The 23,142-nt window shown below is 42.7% G+C and overlaps 1 protein-coding gene across 3 annotated transcripts in view; it reads left to right on the forward strand.

The window, feature by feature from the left end:
- The window catches only part of wasf1 (WASP family member 1), a 61,039-nt gene that overhangs the window by 15,648 nt on the left and 22,249 nt on the right, over window positions 1-23,142 (forward strand). For all 3 annotated transcript variants that reach the window (XM_080047572.1, XM_080047574.1, XM_080047573.1), the window contains exons 2-3: window positions 8,391-8,620; window positions 10,270-10,404. In XM_080047572.1, the coding sequence (XP_079903698.1) occupies window positions 8,488-8,620; window positions 10,270-10,404 (268 nt within the window). In that variant the 5' untranslated portion in view covers window positions 8,391-8,487. The remainder of the gene's footprint in view (window positions 1-8,390; window positions 8,621-10,269; window positions 10,405-23,142) is intronic.

A 23,142-nucleotide genomic window follows, 5' to 3' on the forward strand; every position in this document is an offset into this window, starting at 1 on the left:
CAAGCTTTTCTTACTATTAGTTGCCAATCTCTTAAGGGTGAGCATAGAAGGAAAAAAATCTTCTTCCTTTTCCCTTATCCTTTTCCTTATCAATGAATCTGAAAATCTCATGTTTTTCTTTTTTAACTTTCCAAGGACATCTCATTGGGGCTGTAGCCGCTGAGCAGATGCAGATTGTTTTATTATCTTTACAAAAAATGTGAGTGTGAGAGAGAGTGAACGGTGATATAAAAAAAATTCTAGCCTTATATGTGGTAATGAGAGAGTAAATGAAAAGAACAAATGGCATTAAATATGAATAGCTAGCTGCCTCATTAGAATAACAAAAGAGATGAGCCAGACGGATTATTTTTTCCCCCTGTTGAGCGCTCCGCAGTCGCAAAGGGAAAAAACTCTTTTAACCAGCCAGAGGGAAACGGCAGTGTCTCCCTGATAAGTTTGGAGTTTGACATCGTACATAAATTTTTCCTCCCCTGGCCCATTTTCCTTTGGGAAAAATAAAGCCTCGGTAGCTGACTGCGCTGTACTGCACTGCATATCTTGTATTACTGATTTGAACCAGCTGTTGGTGAGCTTTGCCAGTTTGATCTCTGCTCCCTCTTCCATTGCTTGGCCGATATGGTTCTGCCAGTTTGCCTGATTTTAGATGTATGTGTTTTTTAATGTTGAGCAGCTGCATAAATCAGGTTCACACACACACACACACATACACATACACACACACACACACACACACACACACATACACACAGTCACACACACACACACACATATCAGTGCCCAAGCTCACTGGGAAAAAAAGGACAAAATGTTCAGGGCTAATTTGACATGGGGGGGGGGGGGGGAGGGAGAAAGACAAACCATACAAGATTGGAGTTGGCTTAGAGGAAGGCTTTAAGGGAGAGAAAGAGAGAGCACATTATGGTTGTGAATCTAGGGCTTTGTTTAAAGTCCTAAACTAACTTCCTATAGTCTAAATGAGTGTGCTTCTCAGGGGCTCTCGAGGCTTTTTGCAGCGATTCAATTGTCGGTCCCTTCAGGTTAAAGGATGTCGATATCTAAAGGGCAAACCTCCATGCTCCTGCCAGTCGCTTTTATTGAACGCCACTCGCAGCGTTTTTCTGCAGGGTTCTTGATAAGTGTGGAAACAGCATTACATTTAATTTTCTTTAAAAGAGGCTTTGGAAGGTATTTAAGATGTAAAAAAAAGCAAATGTTTTTATTTTGCCTCCTGTGGGCACTGGGCAGTAATGTTAGTTCTAAAAATGTGTCGTTATCGGCTAGCGGGCTTTAGAGAATTGATGTACACTACAAACTAAAAGTGGAATCGTTGCGAAAGAAGTTAATGTGCACAGATGGCTGTTCAATTCTTTTTTTATTCTTTTTTCTTTGTGGAGTTTTAGTCAACACCTAAAAAAAAAACACTGCCACCATTGCCAGCTACAGTAGCTAGGGTGTGCATCATCTAACAAGGTCAAGTATAGTGTCAATTTAAGCATAATATTCAATTAGCCTAATGGTCCATTCATCAGTTTCTGCTGCTTATTGAGGTCGAGGTGACTGTCATTGAATTAATTGCAATCATTAGGAACCATTGTAATGTGCTCCTATTCTATCATTGTATTCAGTACGCTGAATACAATGATAGAATGATAATGACGAACCATATCGTCCCCATCACACTTTCGTACTTTGGAGCGTATGATTGTGAAACAAGTACCACATTAAAAAGTCCTATCTATCTATATTGCTTTGTGAACCCTGCAGAAACCCTGCACTCTGTATGGGAGCCTCTTGGTGAGAACCAGAGGCTTAATCATGTGTCTCGTGGTGGATTCTGTTTCATAGATCCAGGGAGAAGGGAAAAAATCAGCTTGACTAACTGTTCGGACCATGAATTTTTTACATCAGATCTCTCTCAGGGGCACTTTACACGGCCACGCAAAACGGTGCATACGCAGAAAAATTTCTGCGGTTGCACTATATCATTTACAGGAAAACAGCAAACGCAAACGCAAACGCAGGCATGAACCGCAGATTTTTGAGATCACCTCCGAGGGAGGATTTTTTGGAAAACTTAACGGTTTTGGTTTCCTGTGAACACCGAAACCATTTCCCCTGATAACGCTGACGTCACGGCTCCACCCTCACACATGCGCATTGCGTTTGGATATAAATAGGCATGCGCCGTCTTTGTAGGTACATGTGCGCCAGTTGGAAAACAACAACAACAATGGCGGATCACCGAGCTGTATTCATTGTGCTCATGGACGTTGTGCTGTTGCTGATGAATTTGTTATCGTGCCACCAATCGCTCCTACAAGCAAATAGGGAAAGAGTTGTGCTCTGCCTGTTTTTCTAGCTAAATAAACGTGTCACTTCTATATGCCAGGGACACGGCTCTCTCTACATTAAAAAAACACTATCAGCGTGCAGCGGTTAAGTTAGGCTACTGTTCAACAAAAGGAGCATTAAGGCTTCACAGTAAAAGCATTTCACTGGCTAAACATTCATAGCATTTCGCTGGACACACGTGAGTTGACTTTTATTCTGAAGTACGCCTAACAGGAAGGTATCCGCCCACGAAGCCCCTTCACTATCAGCAAGTCTGCTGTTTTTCCGAGTTCAATGCGGTGAAATAAGCTTGTCTTTTACAATATTTGTAACCCCAAGCTTACACCAACCGCTTTATGAACGTTAGTGGCATTAATTTTCGGTTACAGTAAGGTTTTATGCATCAAATTGTACCGGAAGAGCTATCTACTAGGCTGTGTCACCGCTGATTATTGGCTTGGCATGGCTGCTACTTCAGCGATTTCGGCCCGTTTCCTCTGAAAACTTTGTGTACGGGTGAAGATGTCAGATAAATTGTGTCTGAACGGGTTTTTTTTTTAAAACCAAAAACGGGAAAACTCACGTTTTCACCGTGTAAAGTGCCCCTCAGAAAAGGCTGAGGACGTTTCAATCCAATTCCAAACTCTAGACCAGCTCCCCTCCTGCTGGGTTACTGCTAGTTACTGTCTCCCTTTTCCCCGTTCTTCTTTTACCCCTCTGATTTTCCAGCTTTACAGAACCAGAGACTTCTACATCAAATGGTGCTGCACCATTCTTGCTAAAATGTGAATCAGGATTTTTTTTCCTTATCAAGAATTTACTGTATTTTAATATTCTCATATACAATGTACTGACACTCACACTAAGCTCAATTGCCCAAAGCACAATTTTGCCAATCCCAAAATATAGAACACAAGTTTACATTGTCAACATTTTGGGGCTTCAAGAAGAAACACGTCTATTGAGTTGTTTGTGTGAATGATACATTAATAGCTTGACTTGTCTTACATAGTGCAGTTGTCATTGATATAGCTGATGGGAATTGTTACATAGCATTGGAGTGAACAGGCAGGTTTTTTTTTGTCTCAGTAGAAAAACACTGGTTGCATGTGTGAGTATGTGTGTGTTCCCCTGAACAAAAGGCCCTTGACCCCTCTCCATATTGAGGGTTCCTCCACGGCCATCCTCTGTGACATTGTGAGTGAGTAAATCCTCCATTAGGATTCATTAGGAGCCTCTATTTGGACATATTGTCCCGAGAGCAATGACCCCCTAACTAGAGGAGGGCCCCTCTGCTCTTCGCTGGCACGTGCCGTCCCCCCGTGACCCTGCTTTGTGCCTGGACACAATGGATGAGCATTTCCCCGGCATCCCCTTTCTGGTATCACATTCATTCATCAATTTGCCATCACTGTTTTGACACATCTTCAAGAGTTCAGCCCTATTCCGTCACCCCCCACCCCCCTTTGCCATTTCCATCTCTTGGGATATCATAACGTGACCAATGGCATCCCACTGCAGCCGTTGCCATGGTGACAGGTGACAACGGGAAGCACCTCCTAAGATGTATGGATCATAGAAGTGGGAGGGAAGGGGATTTTGAGTGAATAATGCTGGCTATGGCCCATAGATTGTGTGGAAAAATAATAGCAAGGAAACAGCAGGTATACTGTATGTGAAGCAATGCTGTGTGCAGTGATCATCACTGATCATTTCAGGCTTATATGGGCTGCTCTGATGGCCTGTCTTTATTATACTGCCGAGGCACAGTCGTTGAAGGAGGAAAAACTACAGCGCAAAGGATGCAAACGTATAGGGAAACCATAGTTCTATGTTGACTACAATGTTTTAAATTGACATGCTAGATTTAAGCTAATTGTGAATCTCAATCACACATAGAACGGCCAATTCTACATTCCTCCTTAGATTCAGTTTGTGTCGGTGTGGTCCGTCTGAGTTTCAATTGTTATGCAAAGCTCTGTCTGCAACACTCTTTATCCGGGATGCTCTGAAACTATAGGTCTCTGGTTTAACATTTACATGATGTAAAACCTGTCCACGTCAGCAGATTGTTGTGTTAACCTCATATAAGCATCTCAGTCATGGCAGCAGCAGGCTACTTACTTGTTATCATAACTCTGGCTGCCTTCCTATTTGTCTTAAGTAATTAATTCCTGCAACACTTGCATTTCTACAGGAAAAGACCTGACACACCGAAAAACATAATGTCTTTATCATTTACTGTCTTCTTGTCGCACTAGGTGTTTGCTACACCAGCAGTTCTGTTGGGCTCCAGTAACGACCCTCAAAACATCTTTCACTTAACTCAAATGAAATCCCCGCGCCAGAGCTCATATTTAAGCACTTCAAAGAGGCACTTCTTTCCTAGTTGTGATAATATTCTTACATAATACTAATCAGACAATAATTGTTGTGGATCTTCCACGATAGAAAAAAAAACATTGCCTATATTATTCCCTCTCTCTCTCTGTCTCTATCTGTCTCTCTCTCCGAATCGCGATGTGTAAGCGATATCTCACGGGAACCCATGAGAAATGACAGCACAATTCTCATGAGAGCAACGCTGTCATATGTCATCATATCATTATGGTATGGTATGGAAACCTCGCCGGAGAAATGCAGCGTGTGTGTGCGTGCGCGTGTGTGTGTGCATTCCTCGCTGTATGCTTGTGTTCGAGGCGAGCGTGTGTGTGTGTGGATTTCTGTTGCAGAGAAACACCTTCCCTCCCATGGACAGCATCCTTGAGTCAACTTGTGCCCAATCGGGAAGGCGACAAACATATGCTGCAGTCATTAATCACACACACACATACGCAAATTGCACTTATGGCGAGACCGTCGTGGGAATTCTTTTGAAAAGCAAGGCAGGTTAACACGGTGTTCACCCACTAATGATGTGTCAACGAATATCAACGCAACCTAATTGAGCCTATGATATTGTGAAGAAAAAGCGATCATAATCATGCATTATGCAATGAAACCAAAGACCCAACATCTTAACCCGCTCTATAGACAAGGCATTTTATAGTCACTTTTATATCTCTTTTTGAAGCTGAGTCAAAACTGTCAGCGTCTATTCTATTTGAAAGTCCCTCCCCTGAGGAATTCAGGCTGGCACAATCAATATAGCATCACTTAACTACTATATCTATGTGCTTTTATGTTAGGGGTTTATGTGCTTAGAGGGGTTGGAGTGAATGATGATTCTCTTTCATCCACTGCGGCTTTTGGTTTTCATCCATCCATCATTTTGCCCCTCCTTAAGCCTGTATTTCTCTCTCATTTCTTAAAGTATTTGATATTGATAAAAGGAATATGACAATGAAGGTTTATAAATGTGTGGCATTTGTCATTTGAACATCTGCCCAAAAATGGTTAAAAAAATTTATTTTTATATTCCCATCCTTTTAACTAGGCCTGTTTTCTGTCATTCTCGGAAATAACTCTCTTGACCCAGTAGGTAGGAGGAAGGTTGTTGAGAGGACAAACCAGTCTTTTCTGGTGAGATGAGAGGAGGAGAGAGAGAGGCCTTGAAGAGGGAGAGATGAGCACAGAGGGAGGGGGGGGGGCAGGGAAGAAAAACAGCATGAACTTGCCCGGCAGATACTTTTGTCATTGTGTGTGTGTGTGTGTGTGTGTGTGTGTGTGTGTGTGTGTGTGTGTGTGTGTGTGTGTGTGTGTGTGTGTGTGTGTGTGTGTGTGTGTGTGTGTGTGTGTGTGTGTGTGTGTGTGTGTGTGTGTGTGTGTGTGTGTGTGTGTGTGTGTGTGTGTGTGTGTGTGTGTGTGTGTGTGTGTGTGTGTGTGTGTGTGTGTGTGTGTGTTGAATAAGCTGGCGTGGCATGCGTGGCGATGAATGAATCAGTGTTAAATGATTAACTGAATTCATTTGTGTTTACTTCTTGGTTTATTCTTGTTTCTCCATCCGGACACCTGTAACCCCAGAGATAAGCTTACTGTAGAAAAATAATAGGACAACTTTTAACCGTTCAACTTTCTAATAAAGGAAACTGATTGATTGGCTGCATAAAGGTAGATACATGCTTTCTGTATTTGTTTATTCCTGTACCCTCGGTTAAGACGTGACTGACACATACTGTAATTGTCACCAACTAGCCAGGCATGATTTACGTCAGCGTTTTTGCATTGCCGTCACTGATATTCTAAATCATCTCTCTCCGTGAACTTGATATCCTTTTTCTTTTGCTTTTGTGTTGTTGTGTCTTAAGACTATGGCCACCTGGAGATCCGGTCGATGTTGCATTAAGTAGTTGTTGGGCCTGTAATGTCAAAGGTAAACACAGTAGCCATTGTGTTTACACCTCCCGACATGGTGAGTGGTCGCTAAGGGTTTCGCCCTCCATTACTAAGACTTCCGGAGCCTGTGGAAAATGTCAGCGCACGGGGTCACAAAGGTGGTTCTAATCGTGTGTGTGCGTGTGTCTGTGTGTGTGTGTCTAAAGAGCAGAGAGGATTTGTCTTGTTCTATTAGAAGTAGACAGGGATTTGAAGCTGTGTTAGTTTGGGTTTTGTGTCGCAGTAACATCGCCCATCACTTGTCATTCAAAACACTGCGAGTTCTTCTTCTCCTTTCCATTTATGGGCCTTTTCTGCCCCCATTGAAGATGCCACCAAGATGAATCACCTCAACAAAGCTTTTTTACTGGGCGCTCTCTCTCTCTCTCTCTCTCTCTCTCTCTCTCTCTCTCTCTCTCTCTCTCTCTCTCTCTCTCTCTCTCTCTCTCTCTCTCTCTCTCTCTCTCTCTCTCTCTCTCTCTCTCTCTCTCTCTCTCTCTCTCTCTCTCTCTGTGTGTCTCTCTCTCTCTCTCTACCCTCCAACCATTCATTCATAGCTGGCCCTACTTCCTAGAATAGCCTGAGTCCTCCTTGCCCTACATTTTCATGGATACGGTCAATAATCATGTTTATTCGGCGGTGTGATAAAGTGAACTTGAACTTGACGACAGCAAACACAGCTCAGAATACAGCGTGGTATTAGAAAGTGTACCCAGACGTCAATTTGAGTTTAATCAGTGCTTTTAAAGAGGTCTCACCACTGTCAGGCTGCAGTCGATCAGCTGGAGAGCCCCAGCACCTGATCCTCCACATCGCTACACGCACACACACACACACACACACACACACACACACACACACACACACACCCTCACTCGCTCTAATTAGAAAACAAGCTAACAGCCAGAATAGACAAGGTGTTGTTAGCGTGATTTGCTGGTGTTGTCACAGAGGGAGTTGTGCTGCTGCTGGTATATGGTGTTGAAACCACAGACCCTACATTCTCACAACCTCTCGACCCCTTTAAAACACACCATATGGACTTTTTTGTTTTGTTATGGTGTGGTACAAATGGACGGCTGTGGCAAAGCTGATAGGACGGCCGGATATGACCGATTTATTTCCAAAATGATGCCATTGCCACCATGTCCAACTGAGATGGTGAACACACGCTAAGCATTTTTGAGATATAAAGGTGTATTAAGTGCATATAGTTCCCCCCCAGTATGATTATTGTGGACATTTTCTGGTTCTGGATCACTGCAGCCTCTTGTGTCCACTGTGGTTCTGGGCAGTCATCTTGCAGTTTTATTGCCATTAGCGTTGGCTGAGTGGGCAGAAGAGTGCTGCGATTTGCTTGCCCCAGACGGTGCTACTTACTTGGGCAGTGTAACGGATGAGGATGAGGCTACTACAGCATGGCTTTGAGCTGTGTCAAAACCATTCTCCCCTGCTCTTTTTGATGCATTTTTTTATTTCCCCAGGACCCTGTTTAACTTCAATTTGTAATGTACTTTTCTCTGGTGACCCGAGACCTCATCATCTTGCTATCTCCTATGCTAATGTTTCTTTTTCCATAGCTGTGATAAATCCTCATGTTGTGTGAAAGCAATCAGTGTATTCTTCTCCCCGCCTGTCTCTTCCCTTGAGTTGAGTGTTGCAGTAAAGCAGCACAATCTGTTAAAAGTCTGTTAGAAGAACTGTTGCACTAATGTAGTGTTTGTCTTCTATGTGTCCTATAGGTAGTGGTGTGGCGGCGGCAGCAGCAGCAGCAGCAGCAGCAGCAGCAGCAGCAGCAGCAGGAGGAGGAGGAGGAGGAGGAGGAGGAGGAGGAGGAAGATGCCGCTGGTGAAGCGCACCATCGAGCCCCGGCACCTGTGCCACACGGTGCTGCCAAGGAACATCAAGAATGAGCTGGAGTGTGTCACCAACATCTCCTTGGCCAACGTCATACGCCAGCTCAGCAGCCTCAGTCAGTAGCACAGCGGCACACACACCTACACGCACATACGCACGCATGGACTCACACACACTCTCATACACACACACTCAGATACTTACATTGCTAATATGTCATGTTGTGGTTCTTTGGTTCATTCTTTCTATTCTATGTTTCATTTTCTTTTTAACAATCAACATTATTACTGTATGGCTTATCTTCAATACACCCTGCCTACCAAATATGAGAAATGTTTATATCACTCCCCTGCACAGACAGACATAGACACAGACAGACAGACAGACAGACAGACAGACAGACAGACAGACAGACAGACACACACACACACACACACACACATTATTACTATTGGCTTTCTCTTCAATACACTCTACCATATATATACTGTATATATATAAATAAATTATGTATTTGGACTCCCCCTCCCAGTTAGTGTCTGCTCAGTGCCACCCCTTCCCCCCCCCGCAGAGCAGCCGCCCGGCACTCAACTTCTCATATCTGCCTATACATGAGCCTCATGTTTTGCAGTTTTAATGCCTGACATTTTTTCTACCCAGTCCTCGAAAAGTATCACGCATAGCGGAGCCTGTGTGCTGCCTTGTGCTGATGAAAGGGGCTGTCATTCAAATCACACTACACTGCACTGGAGTGTAGAGGAGAAGGAGGAGGAGGTTGAACCAGAGTTGGGTTGAAGAGTAGTTTACTAAGAGTTCACTGGCAGTTTCCGACGGAGCTGATAGCGATCGGAGGCTGCCCAAAAGACACCTGTCACGCTGGCCTGCCTTTCTCCACTGACTGTCTCCATTACCCTTCTCTCTACTTCCATCCCAGTTAGTTCTGTTGTAATGCGGGGCCATTTCAAATAAGCCAGGAATGTCAAGGTTTGCAGCCTGCCTCTGATGCTCCTGTGCAGGTCTGTGTAATGACACAGCTAAACAAGGCTAAAAGAATACTCTGAATTGTCATTGTGGTTAAATAGCATTTTTTTCTCATTGGATTTAAGATTTGATTATAAGATTACAAAGATACTATGCATTTGGTGATTCTTTGGAACAGTACGAATTCATGCAAATGAGCTAGTGGCAGATTTAATAAGATGTGGAGATATTATAATTAAATATATCAAATAATCCACATTAAGGAATACAAAAACCCATTTGACATTCTTTACTTTGACAAAACAAAATGTATGAATATGTTTCATTGTTAATCACTTAGTAGTGTGTCGTGTTCGGCATAGTTCTAAATGTCAAGCTTTCTGCCGGGCAAGGTGTGGGAAAAAAAACCCTCAGCAGAAGTAAAACTTTTTTCCCCCTCAGCATATCTCAATCTTTTTCTTCTTTTCTTACTCTGGTATCTCAGAGAGCGCATATCAAGCACAATCTCTCTAGCACTCACATCCTTATCACAGCAGTCACCCTCCCTGTGGATTTGCAGGCAGCACTGACAACACTTTTTTGCCAACTCCAAATGTCAGTAATTGCACTTAAAAAAAAATAAACTGTGATGCTTGACACATAGAAAGAACACTTATTTAAATGACACATCTTGCCTTTTCACACTTTTTATTTGAACACTTTGGAAGGTAATTTTCGGTAAGTGTTTCATTAGTGTGTGTGTGTGTGTGTGTGTGTGTGTGTGTGTGTGTGTTGCGTGTACAGGTAAATATGCAGAGGACCTGTTTGGAGAGCTGTTCAATGAGGCCCACTCCTTCTCTTTCCGGGTCAACTCCCTGCAAGAGCGCGTGGACCGCCTTTCCATCAGTGTCACCCAGCTGGACCCCAAAGAAGAGGAATGTGAGTACTGTAAACACACACACACACACACGCACGCACACACACACACACACACACACACACACACACACACACACACACACACACACACACACACACACACACACACACACACACACACACACACACACACACACACACACACACACACACACACACACACACACACACACACACACACTTTTGCACTCTGCTTCTCTCTTTTAAATGTTTTCCTCAAGTCACGCTTCACCTCTTCAGTTGTTGATGGCTGTTATTAAGGGAAACCGGCAGCTACGAGATGGTGTCATTTTTCACCCCCAATAGTAAAAACCCTTCACTTTGACTGGTTGTCTCTTTTCCCCCACCAAAGGCCTTCTTCTATTTTTGAGGGAGAAATGGGATCTGGGGTCAGCCTGTATCTGTGAAGAACGGTAATAAAAATGAATGGTGGTAGAGACTGCCAGGTAAGCCAGCAGGTGATCCTGAGAGAGGCAGAATGACACAGATTAGCGTGGCGTTGGAGGGAGAAGTGCATTGTGGGTGCAATGTAAAAAACGACAGAGAGAATCACAGCCAGTGTTATACCGAGGAGTCTCCAAGCCGACCACCGCCGTATCGATTTCCAATGGGCCAGCCAGCAGTGGGTTTACGGCTTAGCACAATGCTACTCCGACTGACTCGTTGAAAAACCGACACGGACAAAAGACAGTAAAACGCTCACTGGGTTGTCCTCAATGCTAATGGCTTTTTCTCTGTGAATGTAAAGCACAGGACTGGCTACCTACAATACATTGTTTCTTAGTTATAGTAGAATCATGGGTTTGTGTTTCAGTCGAGGCATGGACACTTCTACGTCCAGATGGCTCACAGGTGGATCCTCCTAATGTTTTTTCAGTCCTAGCATCTTTTTTTCCCCCGCTCTCCCCCTTTTGCATCTCCTGTGCTACCTTTTTTTCATACTACCTCTCCTCTTCCTCCGTACATGCCTTTCTTTTCTATTCCCTGCCCCTTGTTTCTCCTCCACTCTCCAGCACAGACCCCCCTCGTGTGTGTGTGTGTGTGTGTGTGTGTGTGTGTGTGTGTGTGTGTGTGTGTGTGTGTGTGTGTGTGTGTGTGTGTGTGTGTGTGTGTGTGTGTGTGTGTGTGTGTGTGTGTGTGTGTGTGTGTGTGTGTGTGTGTGTGTGTGTGTGTGTGTGTGTGTGTGTGTGTGTGTGTGTGTGTGTGTGTGTGTGTGTCTAATTGAGGGAGTCTGTTGTGCACGGTGCCTCAGCTGGTAAGTGAGTCCATATTATCCTTCAGGGGTTGAAGGGCAAAAACAGTCTTCTTGTCTCCCAGGCACACACACACACACACACACACACACACACACACACACACACAAACACAAACAAGGCTGACTATCTCACGGCAGAGGAGAAGAACATTAATATTGTTTGGATACGCATGTTCAGATTTACTTCAATATCCAGAGCTGATTCTAGGTGAGTGTGTGTGTGTGTGTGTGTGTGTGTGTGTGTGTGTGTGTGTGTGTGTGTGTGTGTGTGTGTGTGTGTGTGTGTGTGTGTGTGTGTGTGTGTGTGTGTGTGTGTGTGTGTGTGTGTGTGTGTGTGTGTGTGTGTGTGTGTGTGTGTGTGTGTGTGTGTGTGTGTGTGTGTGTGTGTGTGTGTGTGCATCCGTTCATGTGGCCCCTGGCTCTCTCTCCCTTCATAAATAAGCCAGACTTTCCCCCCTAAGCCTGAAGTATTGGCTTGAGAGACGGATAAAGATCAGCTCAGTTGCAGTTTAAGTGTGTGTGTGTGCGTGTGCGCTGGTGGGGTTGTAAGGGGGGGAAGAGCAGGAGGGAGAGTAAGAAAGATGGAAGGATATAGAGATGGGTGCATAATACAGGGCACTGCAGCAAAAGCAGTGGAGCGTGAAGAAGGGATTGTACTGCAGAGTCGGTCCGATCTGGGCCAGGTTTAAAATGGCCTCCTCTGCAGGTTGGAGCATCTTTACCCACTCAGTTCAAATCCTCCTCCGCACACACGTAGAACACTGAACCAAGTTGTCTTATTATAAAATGAAAAAAAAAAACATGTGTTCTACTTTTTTCTTTTTTCTTTTTCCGGAACCTTTACTCACTAGAGATGTGTACAAAAAAAAAGAATTCCAGTAAATGTGAGAGAAAGGTGGACAGTTAGGGGAGAGCGGGGGTTCAGCCAAAACCCCGTAAATGCCACCCTCACCCTCACTCTCAAACCGACAAACCGACACTGTCACACACAGTTTTCCAAAAGTGTATGCTTTCAGCACAAGCATATGACTGGCTCGTAATTGTCTGTGGTCAACACACGAGAGAGAGAGGGAAGGGGTTGAATGAGTGCAGGGGGCCATAAATCAGGACTGTAAAGGGGATAAAGATGAGAGGGGGTTGGGGTAGGGAATGGAGGAGAGAGGATGGAGCACAATAAGTATTTTACAGATGCGCTTCACAAAATCCCCCCACTAGCTTATTTCAATGTCATTGTTGACATGTATTAAACATGTTTATAGTGGAATTCTAGACAAAGCATTCAAATTCATACCTTTTGAAATGAAAGTCAAATTGTTCCTCTGATGATCTTAAATGACATGTAACAGCAAACGAGACCATCAGTGCAAAGATTGCTATTTTTCTATAGTTTTTCTTAATGCCTTTGTCATGGGAATGCTCACCCATAAACAGCTGGTGTAGTAAAAACATTACCTGTTTTGTCTAAAGGTGGTGTGAGAATGAACAAAAAATAAGATAAACGGAAAGTTCCTCGGAGCAACACATTTTAATATATTCAACTAGTTTGAAGGTACAGTTTAATAGTCTATTCCTCTGGCTTTTGACACCGTGTATGAATGTTATGCAGTGATAACTGTGAATAACAACCGCAAATGCAAATCTGCAGCAGTGAAATATAACACGGTTTAATAATCACCAGTGCAAAATGAGGCGCCTCACAGATGTTATGAGGGGATGTTCATTGGTAAACCCTGCACAATTACGTGGTGAAATAAAATGTGCCAATACATGCTAAACTTTTAAAACACCCTTCAGATGACCAACACTATCAATGGACGTAAAGAGATTTGGTCTGTATATTTTGACTCATTCTCTCACGTTCTAGAAAATAAATGCTTCCAAAGGGGTTTGCATTTCACATTAATGCCTCTAACAAGATGCACAAGACTAGTCAGTTAAACGTTTAAATGGCTGCTACTATTAGCAAGCACCAGAAATATTAGTCGGTTAGTCATTTATTGCCCATCACGTTGACTTTAACACAAAATGTGTGAGAATGAACGTGTGTTTAGGCCTATAGAGGGAGAGGGATACAAAGGTAGGAGCACAAAGTAAAGCAACACCTTTTTTTTCCTCCCGTCAGCTTTTTTTGTTTTTTTACTCAAAACAACACACAGCGGGACTCGGCGGTCCGGTGATAAGCAAACAGTAGCCTACACTAACGTTTAACAAGAAACTTGATAAAGACACACTTAAAATAACGATCTCTGCCCATAAAAAAGCTCTGACTTGGATTAGCTTACTTGACGGAGCGATCGATGTGTGTAAATCCATCGTGTACATGTGTCTGATGACAGGCCGTTATATTAATGATAAACAGCGCACCGCACATTAAAACAGCATTAACATTAACGGCTTGATAATTGTCCAAAAGAATGTTACGACTGAAGGGCTCCTAAAACAAATACAAATCCCATATATTATTATTATTATTATTATTAAAGGTGCTGTAAGCGGAATGGTTCTTTTAGCTAACTTCCTGTCAGTTACTGCAGTTAGCAGTCCCCTCGCTCGTCCCTACGTCACCACATTAATGCACTGCGGTCTTCAAGCAGCAAGTTATCTAGCATCATCTCAGATCCATAAGTGTGATAAAACATGATAACAACCATCAAAACAGACATTGGGAAGGATTTTTACCTGCTCCGCCATTGTAGGCGCATACACATTCTCCCATCTGTTGCTCTGGCGTGCACCGGCAGTGAAACCATGGAGTGTACAGTCCCCTCCATAAGTATCGGAACGGTGAGGCCAATTCCTTTATTTTTGCTGTAGACTGGAAACATTTGGGTTTGACACCAAAATATGAATATGAGACAATAGATCAACATTTCAGCTTTCATTTCCAGGTATTTACATCTGGATCTGATACACAATTGAGAAGATAGCATTATTTGTAAAGGAACACCACATTTTAAGTTGAGCAAAAGTATTGGAACAGATACACTTAAAGTAAATTAAAGTGAATAAGACTTAATATTTTGTTGCAAAACCTTCGCCTGCAATAATTGCATCAAGCCTGTGACCCATTGACGTCACAAAACTTTTGAATCCTTCCTTTTTTATGCTTTTCCAGGCTTTCACTGCAGCCTCATTCAGTTGACGTTTGTTTACTCTCTTCGGTCTCCTCTTTAGCAGGTAACATGCATGCTCTATAGCAATTAAGTCTGGAGATTGACTTGACCAGTCTAAAACCTTCCATTTTTTGACCCTGATTAACTCCTTTGTTGTTTTTGCAGTGTTTTGGGTCATTATCTTGCTGCATTATGAAGGATCTTCCAATCAGTTTGGTTGCATCTTTCTTTAAATTGGCAGACAAAATGTTTGTGTAAACTTCTGAGTTCATTTAGCTGTTGCCATCATGTGTTACATCATCAATGAAGATTAATGAGCCCATCCAAGAAGAAGCCATGCAAGCCCAAGCCATGACATGTTTCACAGATGAGCTTGTATGCTTGGGGTCATGAGCAGATCCTTTCTTTCTCCAAACTTTAGCCTTTCCATCACTTTGGTAAAGGTTCATCTTGACAACAACACAGGAACACATGATGGCAGCAGCAAAATGAACTTAGAAGTCTACAGAAACATTCTGTCTGCCAATTTAAAGAAAGATGCAACCAAACTGATTGGAAGATCCTTCATCATGCAGCAAGGTAATGACCCAAAAAAAATGCAAAAACAACAAAGGAGTTAATCAGGGTCAAGAAATGGAAGGTTTTAGACTGGCCAAGTCAATCTCCAGACTTAAACCCTTTAGAGCATGCATTTTACCTGCTAAAGAGGAGACCGAAGGGTGTAACCCCCCAAAACAAACAGCAACTGAATGAGGCTGCGGTAAAGGCCTGGAAAAGCATCACAAAAGAAGAATGCAAAAGTTTTGTTATGTCAATGGGTCACAGGCTTGATGCAGTTATTGCAGGTGAAGGATTTGCAACAAAATATTAAGTCTTATTCACTTTAATGTACTTTAAGTCTATCTGTTCCAATACTTTTGCTCACCTAAAAATGTGGTGTTCCTTTACAAATAATGCTATCTTCTCAGTTGTGTATCAGATCCAGATGTAAATGTACTTTATGGATTCTGTTAACGAGATAACACAACAGTTTACCCCCCCCCCTAACTGTATATATAACCCTCCTAATCCCAATCATGCAGCATTTAAGATAGCGGAAATATCTGAAGTAGAGGTGATGAACATTATTAACTCCCTTAAACGGTCAAAATCAAAAGATGTGTCTGGACTCGACACAAATTTTATAAAATTGTATAAAGAGTCACTCATTTTACCAATTACACATTTGCTTAATTTATCCTTTAAACAAAGTGTAGTGCCCTCAGCGTGGAAGCTTGCTGTTATCACCCCAATTTTTAAATCTGGTGATAAAACAGAAATGGCAAATTACCGACCTATCAGTATTCTACCCGTAATTTCCAAAATAGCAGAGAAGTGGGTCGCAAAACAACTGAATATACACTTAAATAATGGCCACACATCCCTACATCCATTGCAGTTTGGTTTCCGTAACCACCATTCTACAGAGTCCGCAAACTGCATTTTGGTTGAAAAAATCAAAGGCCTTCTTGATAGGAATGCCTGTGTAGGTGCTGTTTTCCTGGACCTTAAGAGGGCTTTTGATACCGTCAACCATAGTGTTCTTATCTCAAAATTAACTTGTTACAATTTTTCCCAGGAAGCATTACTGTGGTTTGAATCCTACTTATCAATTAGAAAACAATGCGTGTCCATCTCTGGCAACAAATCTTCTTACCTTGAGTGTCCAACAGGGGTCCCACAAGGGAGTATTTTGGGGCCTATTTTATTCACTATGTATATAAATGACCTACCGGAAGTGTGTAGAAATGTAAACATTCAAATGTATGCTGACGATGCAGTTGTTTTTACACAGGGCAGGAATACTCATGAAGTTTCACAAATTTTAACAACAGCCATGACCCAAGTGCAAAGCTGGGTCAAAGATTCATGTCTCCAACTAAATGCAAAGAAAACAGTCTGCATGATGTTCACTAAACAGCCAACCAGTCTTCAGCAGTCTGGCGTTTACCTGGACGGTGTAGAACTTAGTTTAGTTAATGAGTTTAGATATTTGGGCCTAACATTGGACCCAACATTAACATTTAAAAAACATATCAAATAATTAACAAAGACTGTAAATTTTAGTATATACAATTTCAGACAAGTAAGATCCTTCATGACTACTAATGCTGCTCGAATGTTTTTTCACATATTGAATACTGTATAACCACATGGTCACTTGCTGCTGTCACAACACTAAAACCAATACAATCCCTTTTTAAAAAGGCCATAAAAATCTTTGACAAAAAGCCATTTTCGTTTCACCATTGCATTGTTTTAGATAAACATCATTTATTAAATTTTCATAACTTTGTTTATTTTAAAAATGCATGTTTTATGTATAAAATTTTGCACAGACTTGCTCCTCCACCTTTGAAAGATTTTATTAAGCTGAAGTCTGCGAGTGGGACTGGCACCAGGGCCATAGCCCGAGGAGACTGTGACGTCCCATACAGACGTACTACATTCGGACAAACTGTTCTGTCAGTCAAAGGAACTAAATATTGGAATACTCTCCCACTCACAATAAGAGACTCACAAAATGATTCAACCTTCAAAACACACCTCAAACAGTGGATAAAAGAAAACCAAGTCTGTGACCACCTTTAAACTCTTTTATTTTCTTGTGATATATGTATTCTATATATACAGGTCCTTCTCATATAATTAGCATATTGTGATAAAGTTCAATATTTTCTGTAATGTACTGATAAACATTAGACTTTCATATATTTTAGATTCATTACAAACAACTGAAGTAGTTCAAGCCTTTTATTGTTTTAATATTGATGATTTTGGCAAAAAAGTAAAGAAAAACCAAAAATCCCTATCTCAAAAAATTTGCATATTTCATCCGACCAATAAAAGAAAAGTGTTTTTAATACAAAAAAGTCAACCTTCAAATAATTATGTTCAGTTATGCACTCAATACTTGGTCGGGAATCCGTTCGCAGAAATGACTGCTTCAATGCGGCGTGGCATGGAGGCAATCAGCCTGTGGCACTGCTGAGGTGTTATGGAGTCCCAGGATGCTTCGATAGCGGCCTTAAGCTCATCCACAGTGTTGGGTCTGGTGTCTCTCAACTTCCTCTTCACAATATCCCACAGATTCTCTATGGGGTTCAGGTCAGGAGAGTTGGCAGGCCAATTGAGCACAGTAATACCATGGTCAGTAAACCATTTACCAGTGGTTTTGGCACTGTGAGCAGGTGCCAGGTCTTGTTGAAAAATGAAATCTTCATCTCCATAAAGCTTTTCAGCAGATGGAAGCATGAAGTGCTCCAAAATCTCCTGATAGCTAGCTGCATTGACCCTGCCTTTGATAAAACACAGTGGACCAACACCAGCAGCTGACATGGCACCCCAGACCATCACTGACTGTGGGTACTTGACACTGGACTTCAGGCATTTTGGCATTTCCTTCTCCCCAGTCTTCCTCCAGACTCTGGCACCTTGATTTCCGAATGACATGCAAAATTTGCTTTCATCCGAAAAAAGTACTTTGGACCACTGAGCAACAGTCCAGTGCTGCTTCTCTGTAGCCCAGGTCAGGCGCTTCTGCCGCTGTTTCTGGTTCAAAAGTGGCTTGACCTGGGGAATGCGGCACCTGTTGCCCATTTCCTGCACACGCCTGTGCACGGTGGCTCTGGATGTTTCTACTCCAGACTCAGTCCACTGCTTCCGCAGGTCCCCCAAGGTCTGGAATCGGCCCTTCTCCACAATCCTCCTCAGGGTCCGGTCACCTCTTCTGGTTGTGCAGCGTTTTCTGCCACACTTTTTCCTTCCCACAGACTTCCCACTGAGGTGCCTTGATACAGCACTCTGGGAACAGCCTATTCGCTCAGAAATTTCTTTCTGTGTCTTACCCTCTTGCTTGAGGGTGTCAATGATGGCCTTCTGGACAGCAGTCAGGTCGGCAGTCTTACCCATGATTGCGGTTTTGAGTAATGAACCAGGCTGGGAGTTTTTAAAAGCCTCAGGAATCTTTTGCAGGTGTTTAGAGTTAATTAGTTGATTCAGATGATTAGGTTAAGAGCTCGTTTAGAGTACCTTTTCATGATATGCTAATTTTTTGAGATAGGAATTTGGGGTTTTCATGAGCTGTATGCCAAAATCATCAGTATTAAAACAACAAAAGACCTGAAATATTTCAGTTGGTGTGCAATGAATCTAAAATATATGAAAGTTCAATTATTATCATTACATTATGGAAAATAATCAACATTCATGAACAGCTGTAAATGTTACAGCTGTTCATGAATATGCACTGTCCCTAATACATAAATAAATATAAAAATAAAATAAAAAATACCTGGAAATGAAAGCTTGAATGTTGATCCATTATCTCATATTCATATTTTGGTGTCAAACCCAAATGTTTCCAGTCTACAGCAAAAATAAAGGAATTGGCCTCACTGTTCCGATACTTATGGAGGGGACTGTATATACTATATATGAGTGAGACGAGTGTCGGTTTGTAGCGTTCTCTCTTCTGATTAGATAAAAATTTCGGGATACTCCAATAAGTTTATTTACTGATTACATGCAAAGCAGCTGACTGAGAGATCAGCTTTATGAAACGCGCACATTATGTAAGTGATCACTGTATGAATAAAATAAATTTTTTTACACTTATATTAACATAAATAAACCGCTTACTTCACCTTTAAAGCGTTAACATTCTGCTTGATTTCTCACTGTTTTTTTAATAGACTAGTCGACTAGTCTAAATAAAGTTATTGGGTATGAATTTATCAAATCACAATCTTTGTAATATCTGTTTGTGGTATCACCTACGCACCAGACAAGCACCGTGCAGCTTAGCCGTGTTCTGGCCACTCACACACACAGACACAACTCCCATATAGAAGACGTGACTTACACATTCAAACTGTGGGGTACATGGACAGCACTGAAGTGACTTATGATAGTCCAAAGCATAAGGAGTGGGATGGGGCGGAGCACATAAAAGATGTCTAGCTGAAGGTCGCAGGGGGATGTGAGGCAGAGAGACAGAGAGAGAGAGAGAGAGAGAGAGAAGGCCAGAGTGATGGACACAGTGTCACTGTGCCTGTGCAGTGGCTGAGGGCAAAAGTGCATTATCGCACGGATTTACCACACGTTCAATCTGAGATACACGCATGGACACACACACAAGAACGCACACACACCGACAAGAATGCACACACACGACGCACGCACGCACGCACGCACACACACACACAAGGACGCACGCACACACACACACACACACACACACACAGTCACCTTGCCTACACACCCACACACCTTCAAGCCTTCTAAAGCTTATCATGCCTTGCTTTGCCCCTTCAATCACCTACTCTTCTTCCTCCCTCCTGACCGCTAACTGACCCCCCCCCCCAACACACACACACACACACACACACACACACACACACACAGAGGTTCTCTGTCTGTCTTTGTTGCCCTCTCCCATCTTTCTGATTGATCTCTGTGCGCTCCCTCCACCTTGCATGTGGATGCTATTTGTGTGCTGTCAGGCTCCCCCCCCCAACCGTATCACTCTAGACAGCCAAACTTATGACCTGTATCCCCTATTTAATGACACCGTTATATCACAGACACTGGCTGCAGGCCATCATTGGAAGGCCACAGAGCCCCAACCCCCAAGTCCCTCTGGGCTCTGTCTCTTTATATACTCCATTGTGTGTGTGTGTGTGTGTGTGTGTGTGTGTGTGTGTGTGTGTGTTCCAAATTCCATCAGAGGTTTCTCCTTCCTCTGCTTAGAGTGCCAATTATCTTGTGTGTCCCTTACAGAAGTCCTCGACTCTTAGAGTATTTACGCTTTTTTTTTGGTTTCCTTGGTTTTTTGTTTGGACCTCCACTCCTTGTTAGCCCTCATTGACTGCTATTTTCTCCAGCACTTATCTCCCCTCCATCTCTGTCTTTCTCTCTAATAGGATCTGGACATAGAAAGCTTTATAGCAGTACCCATACACACTGTGTAGAATTGGTTTTGGTTATAAAACTGAAGAGGTTGAAACTTGATATTTAGTGTGTCTGTTAGGGCCTGAACGATGTGGATTTCTTGGGGCCGATACCGATTATTGACAGAAAAAAAAATTTATAACAGATTAATCGGCCGATTACATTTAATTTTTTTCCCCCAAAACATAGATTGAAAAAAACAGTGACCAATGCCTCTCTACTGTCGGTTGCAGGGGGAACTGTCAATGTAGTGTAAATGAATCCAATGTATTACACATCTGATGCTGATACTGTTAATAGGCAATAGCCGTAATGTTATTCATTTAGGCTATGTCCAGGACAGTAATGCATTTCACTAAACACGATTATCGGCCGGCTAATCAAACGGCATAAATGCAAATGGTGCAGTGTCCCCATACTATTTTGCAGACCGAGTGCGCTGTATGGTTTGTAAGTCCTATCTGCTTTGTAACATTCTGTCAGAACACAGAATGACATTGCTTACATGACCACGCTGTGCACAACACTGGTGATTTTCAATGTTTCTCAGTGCAGGAGGGAGAACCTTCTATTCCAGACTCATGGAGGGGAGGAGAACAAAATGAGAGACAGAGGATAAACAAGCATGCAAGCAAAAGAAGAAAAAAAAGGTGGAGAAAGATGGAGTGATAGAGAGAGGAAAGAGTGACGCAGGGCTTAGGAGGAAGCGTGCAGGATGAAGGATATATATAGGGCAACATTTGCATTGAGGTACAACAGTGGAGAGAGCAGCGCCTGCATGCTAAAAGACAGCTTGCCCTGTACCTTCTCTTATCTTCAAAAGTTGTTTATAGGACTGCATCTCTATGAGGGAGGGGATGAGGTGTGTGTGTGTGTGTGTGTGTGTGTGTGTGTGTGTGTGTGTGTGTGTGTGTGTGTGTGTGTGTGTGTGTGTGTGTGTGTGTGTGTGTGTGTGTGTGTGTGTGTGTGTGTGTGTGTGTGTGTGTGTGTGTGTGTGTGTGTGTGTGTGTGTGTGTGTGTGTGTGTGTGTGTGTGTGTGTGTGTGTGTTTGTAACTTCCTCACCTCTCTTTTGCTTGACGGTGCTTTAGCGAGATTCTATCTGTCTGAGAGAGAGATATGAGAGCGAGAAAGATAAAGTATCCACTGCTCACTCTGATAAGAAGCTAGCCAGGCCCAGATCAGAGGCTGCTACTGCACCCAGTGCTACTCGACCTGATACACACACACACACACACACACACGCACACGCACACGCACACACACACACACACACTTAAAACACTCACTCAAAACACTTCACTTACCCACTCATTCACTCACGCGTAAACTCACATTTTTCTCATTACCTTAAATGTCTTCACTAAATGGGTCTAATTGGTGGTTAGGCTGAATAAGTGACATTATGTAATTGGGATGTAGAACATCTTGTTAAGACGTGTGTGTGTGTGTGTGTGTGTGTGTGTGTGTGTGTGTGTGTGTGTGTGTGTGTGTGTGTGTGTGTGTGTGTGTGTGTGTGTGTGTGTGTGTGTGTCTCTCCCTCTGGCCATATTGAGGAGAGCAGTGTATCTCTCTCAGCGCTCTGTGTAGCTTGGCAGACGTTTCTTTCCACCTCACGCTGCATCAAATGCATCGTGACACTGTTTTTGTGTTTTTCATCATCTTTGCACATGCTTTGTCACACCATCTGAAGGCCACCTGTTGTCCCCCTAAAGGCTGTACTCTTCCTGCTTAACATAAAGCACTCGGCAACACAGGAGTATGACTCACCGGTTGGCCAGTGGCTATACTTCAATCCACTCTGTTGATGTGTTCTGTAGGTTTGGACGCAGCGACCTTCATTCTGACATTCCTGTGTAGAAGGGGGCCAAAACAAAAAGTTAAAAGGCCCTACAGAGTTTAACTAGAGCATCACTTTAATGCTCATATATCCTTTCCCACATCCGTATCCCCTACCACCCTTAAATCCTAACTTGTTAAAAAACTTAAAATAAAGAACATTTGAAATACTTTAACTTCTGCCCTTTACTCCTTCTTGTGCCTGGCATTTCTCTATGATCACTGCGGGAACAGAGTGTAATTGTCATGGCGCCTTGGCTGTGGCTTTGATTGTCTAACCATCACTCACCTCTTTCAGTGCTCGTTTGGGAGCTGAAGTTTATACGGTTTCATTCCCCAATACGAGCAATAGAAAAATCATTCTCAAAGGATCATTCTGAACTGCAAATTCTGTCTTATTTTAGTCGTTTTCTGGCATCGTTCCTGTCCTTCATTAAATCGGCGATATTGAAAAGCTGCAGCGACACTTTAAACTTTCCAGTCAAACAATCGCACACATTTGAAAGCTGTCTGTTTGAGTTTTGGACGATTCTAGCGGCACC

Source organism: Ammodytes marinus, assembly GCF_949987685.1.
Source record: "Ammodytes marinus genome assembly, chromosome: 19".
NCBI classification, from domain to species: Eukaryota; Metazoa; Chordata; class Actinopteri; order Uranoscopiformes; family Ammodytidae; genus Ammodytes; species Ammodytes marinus.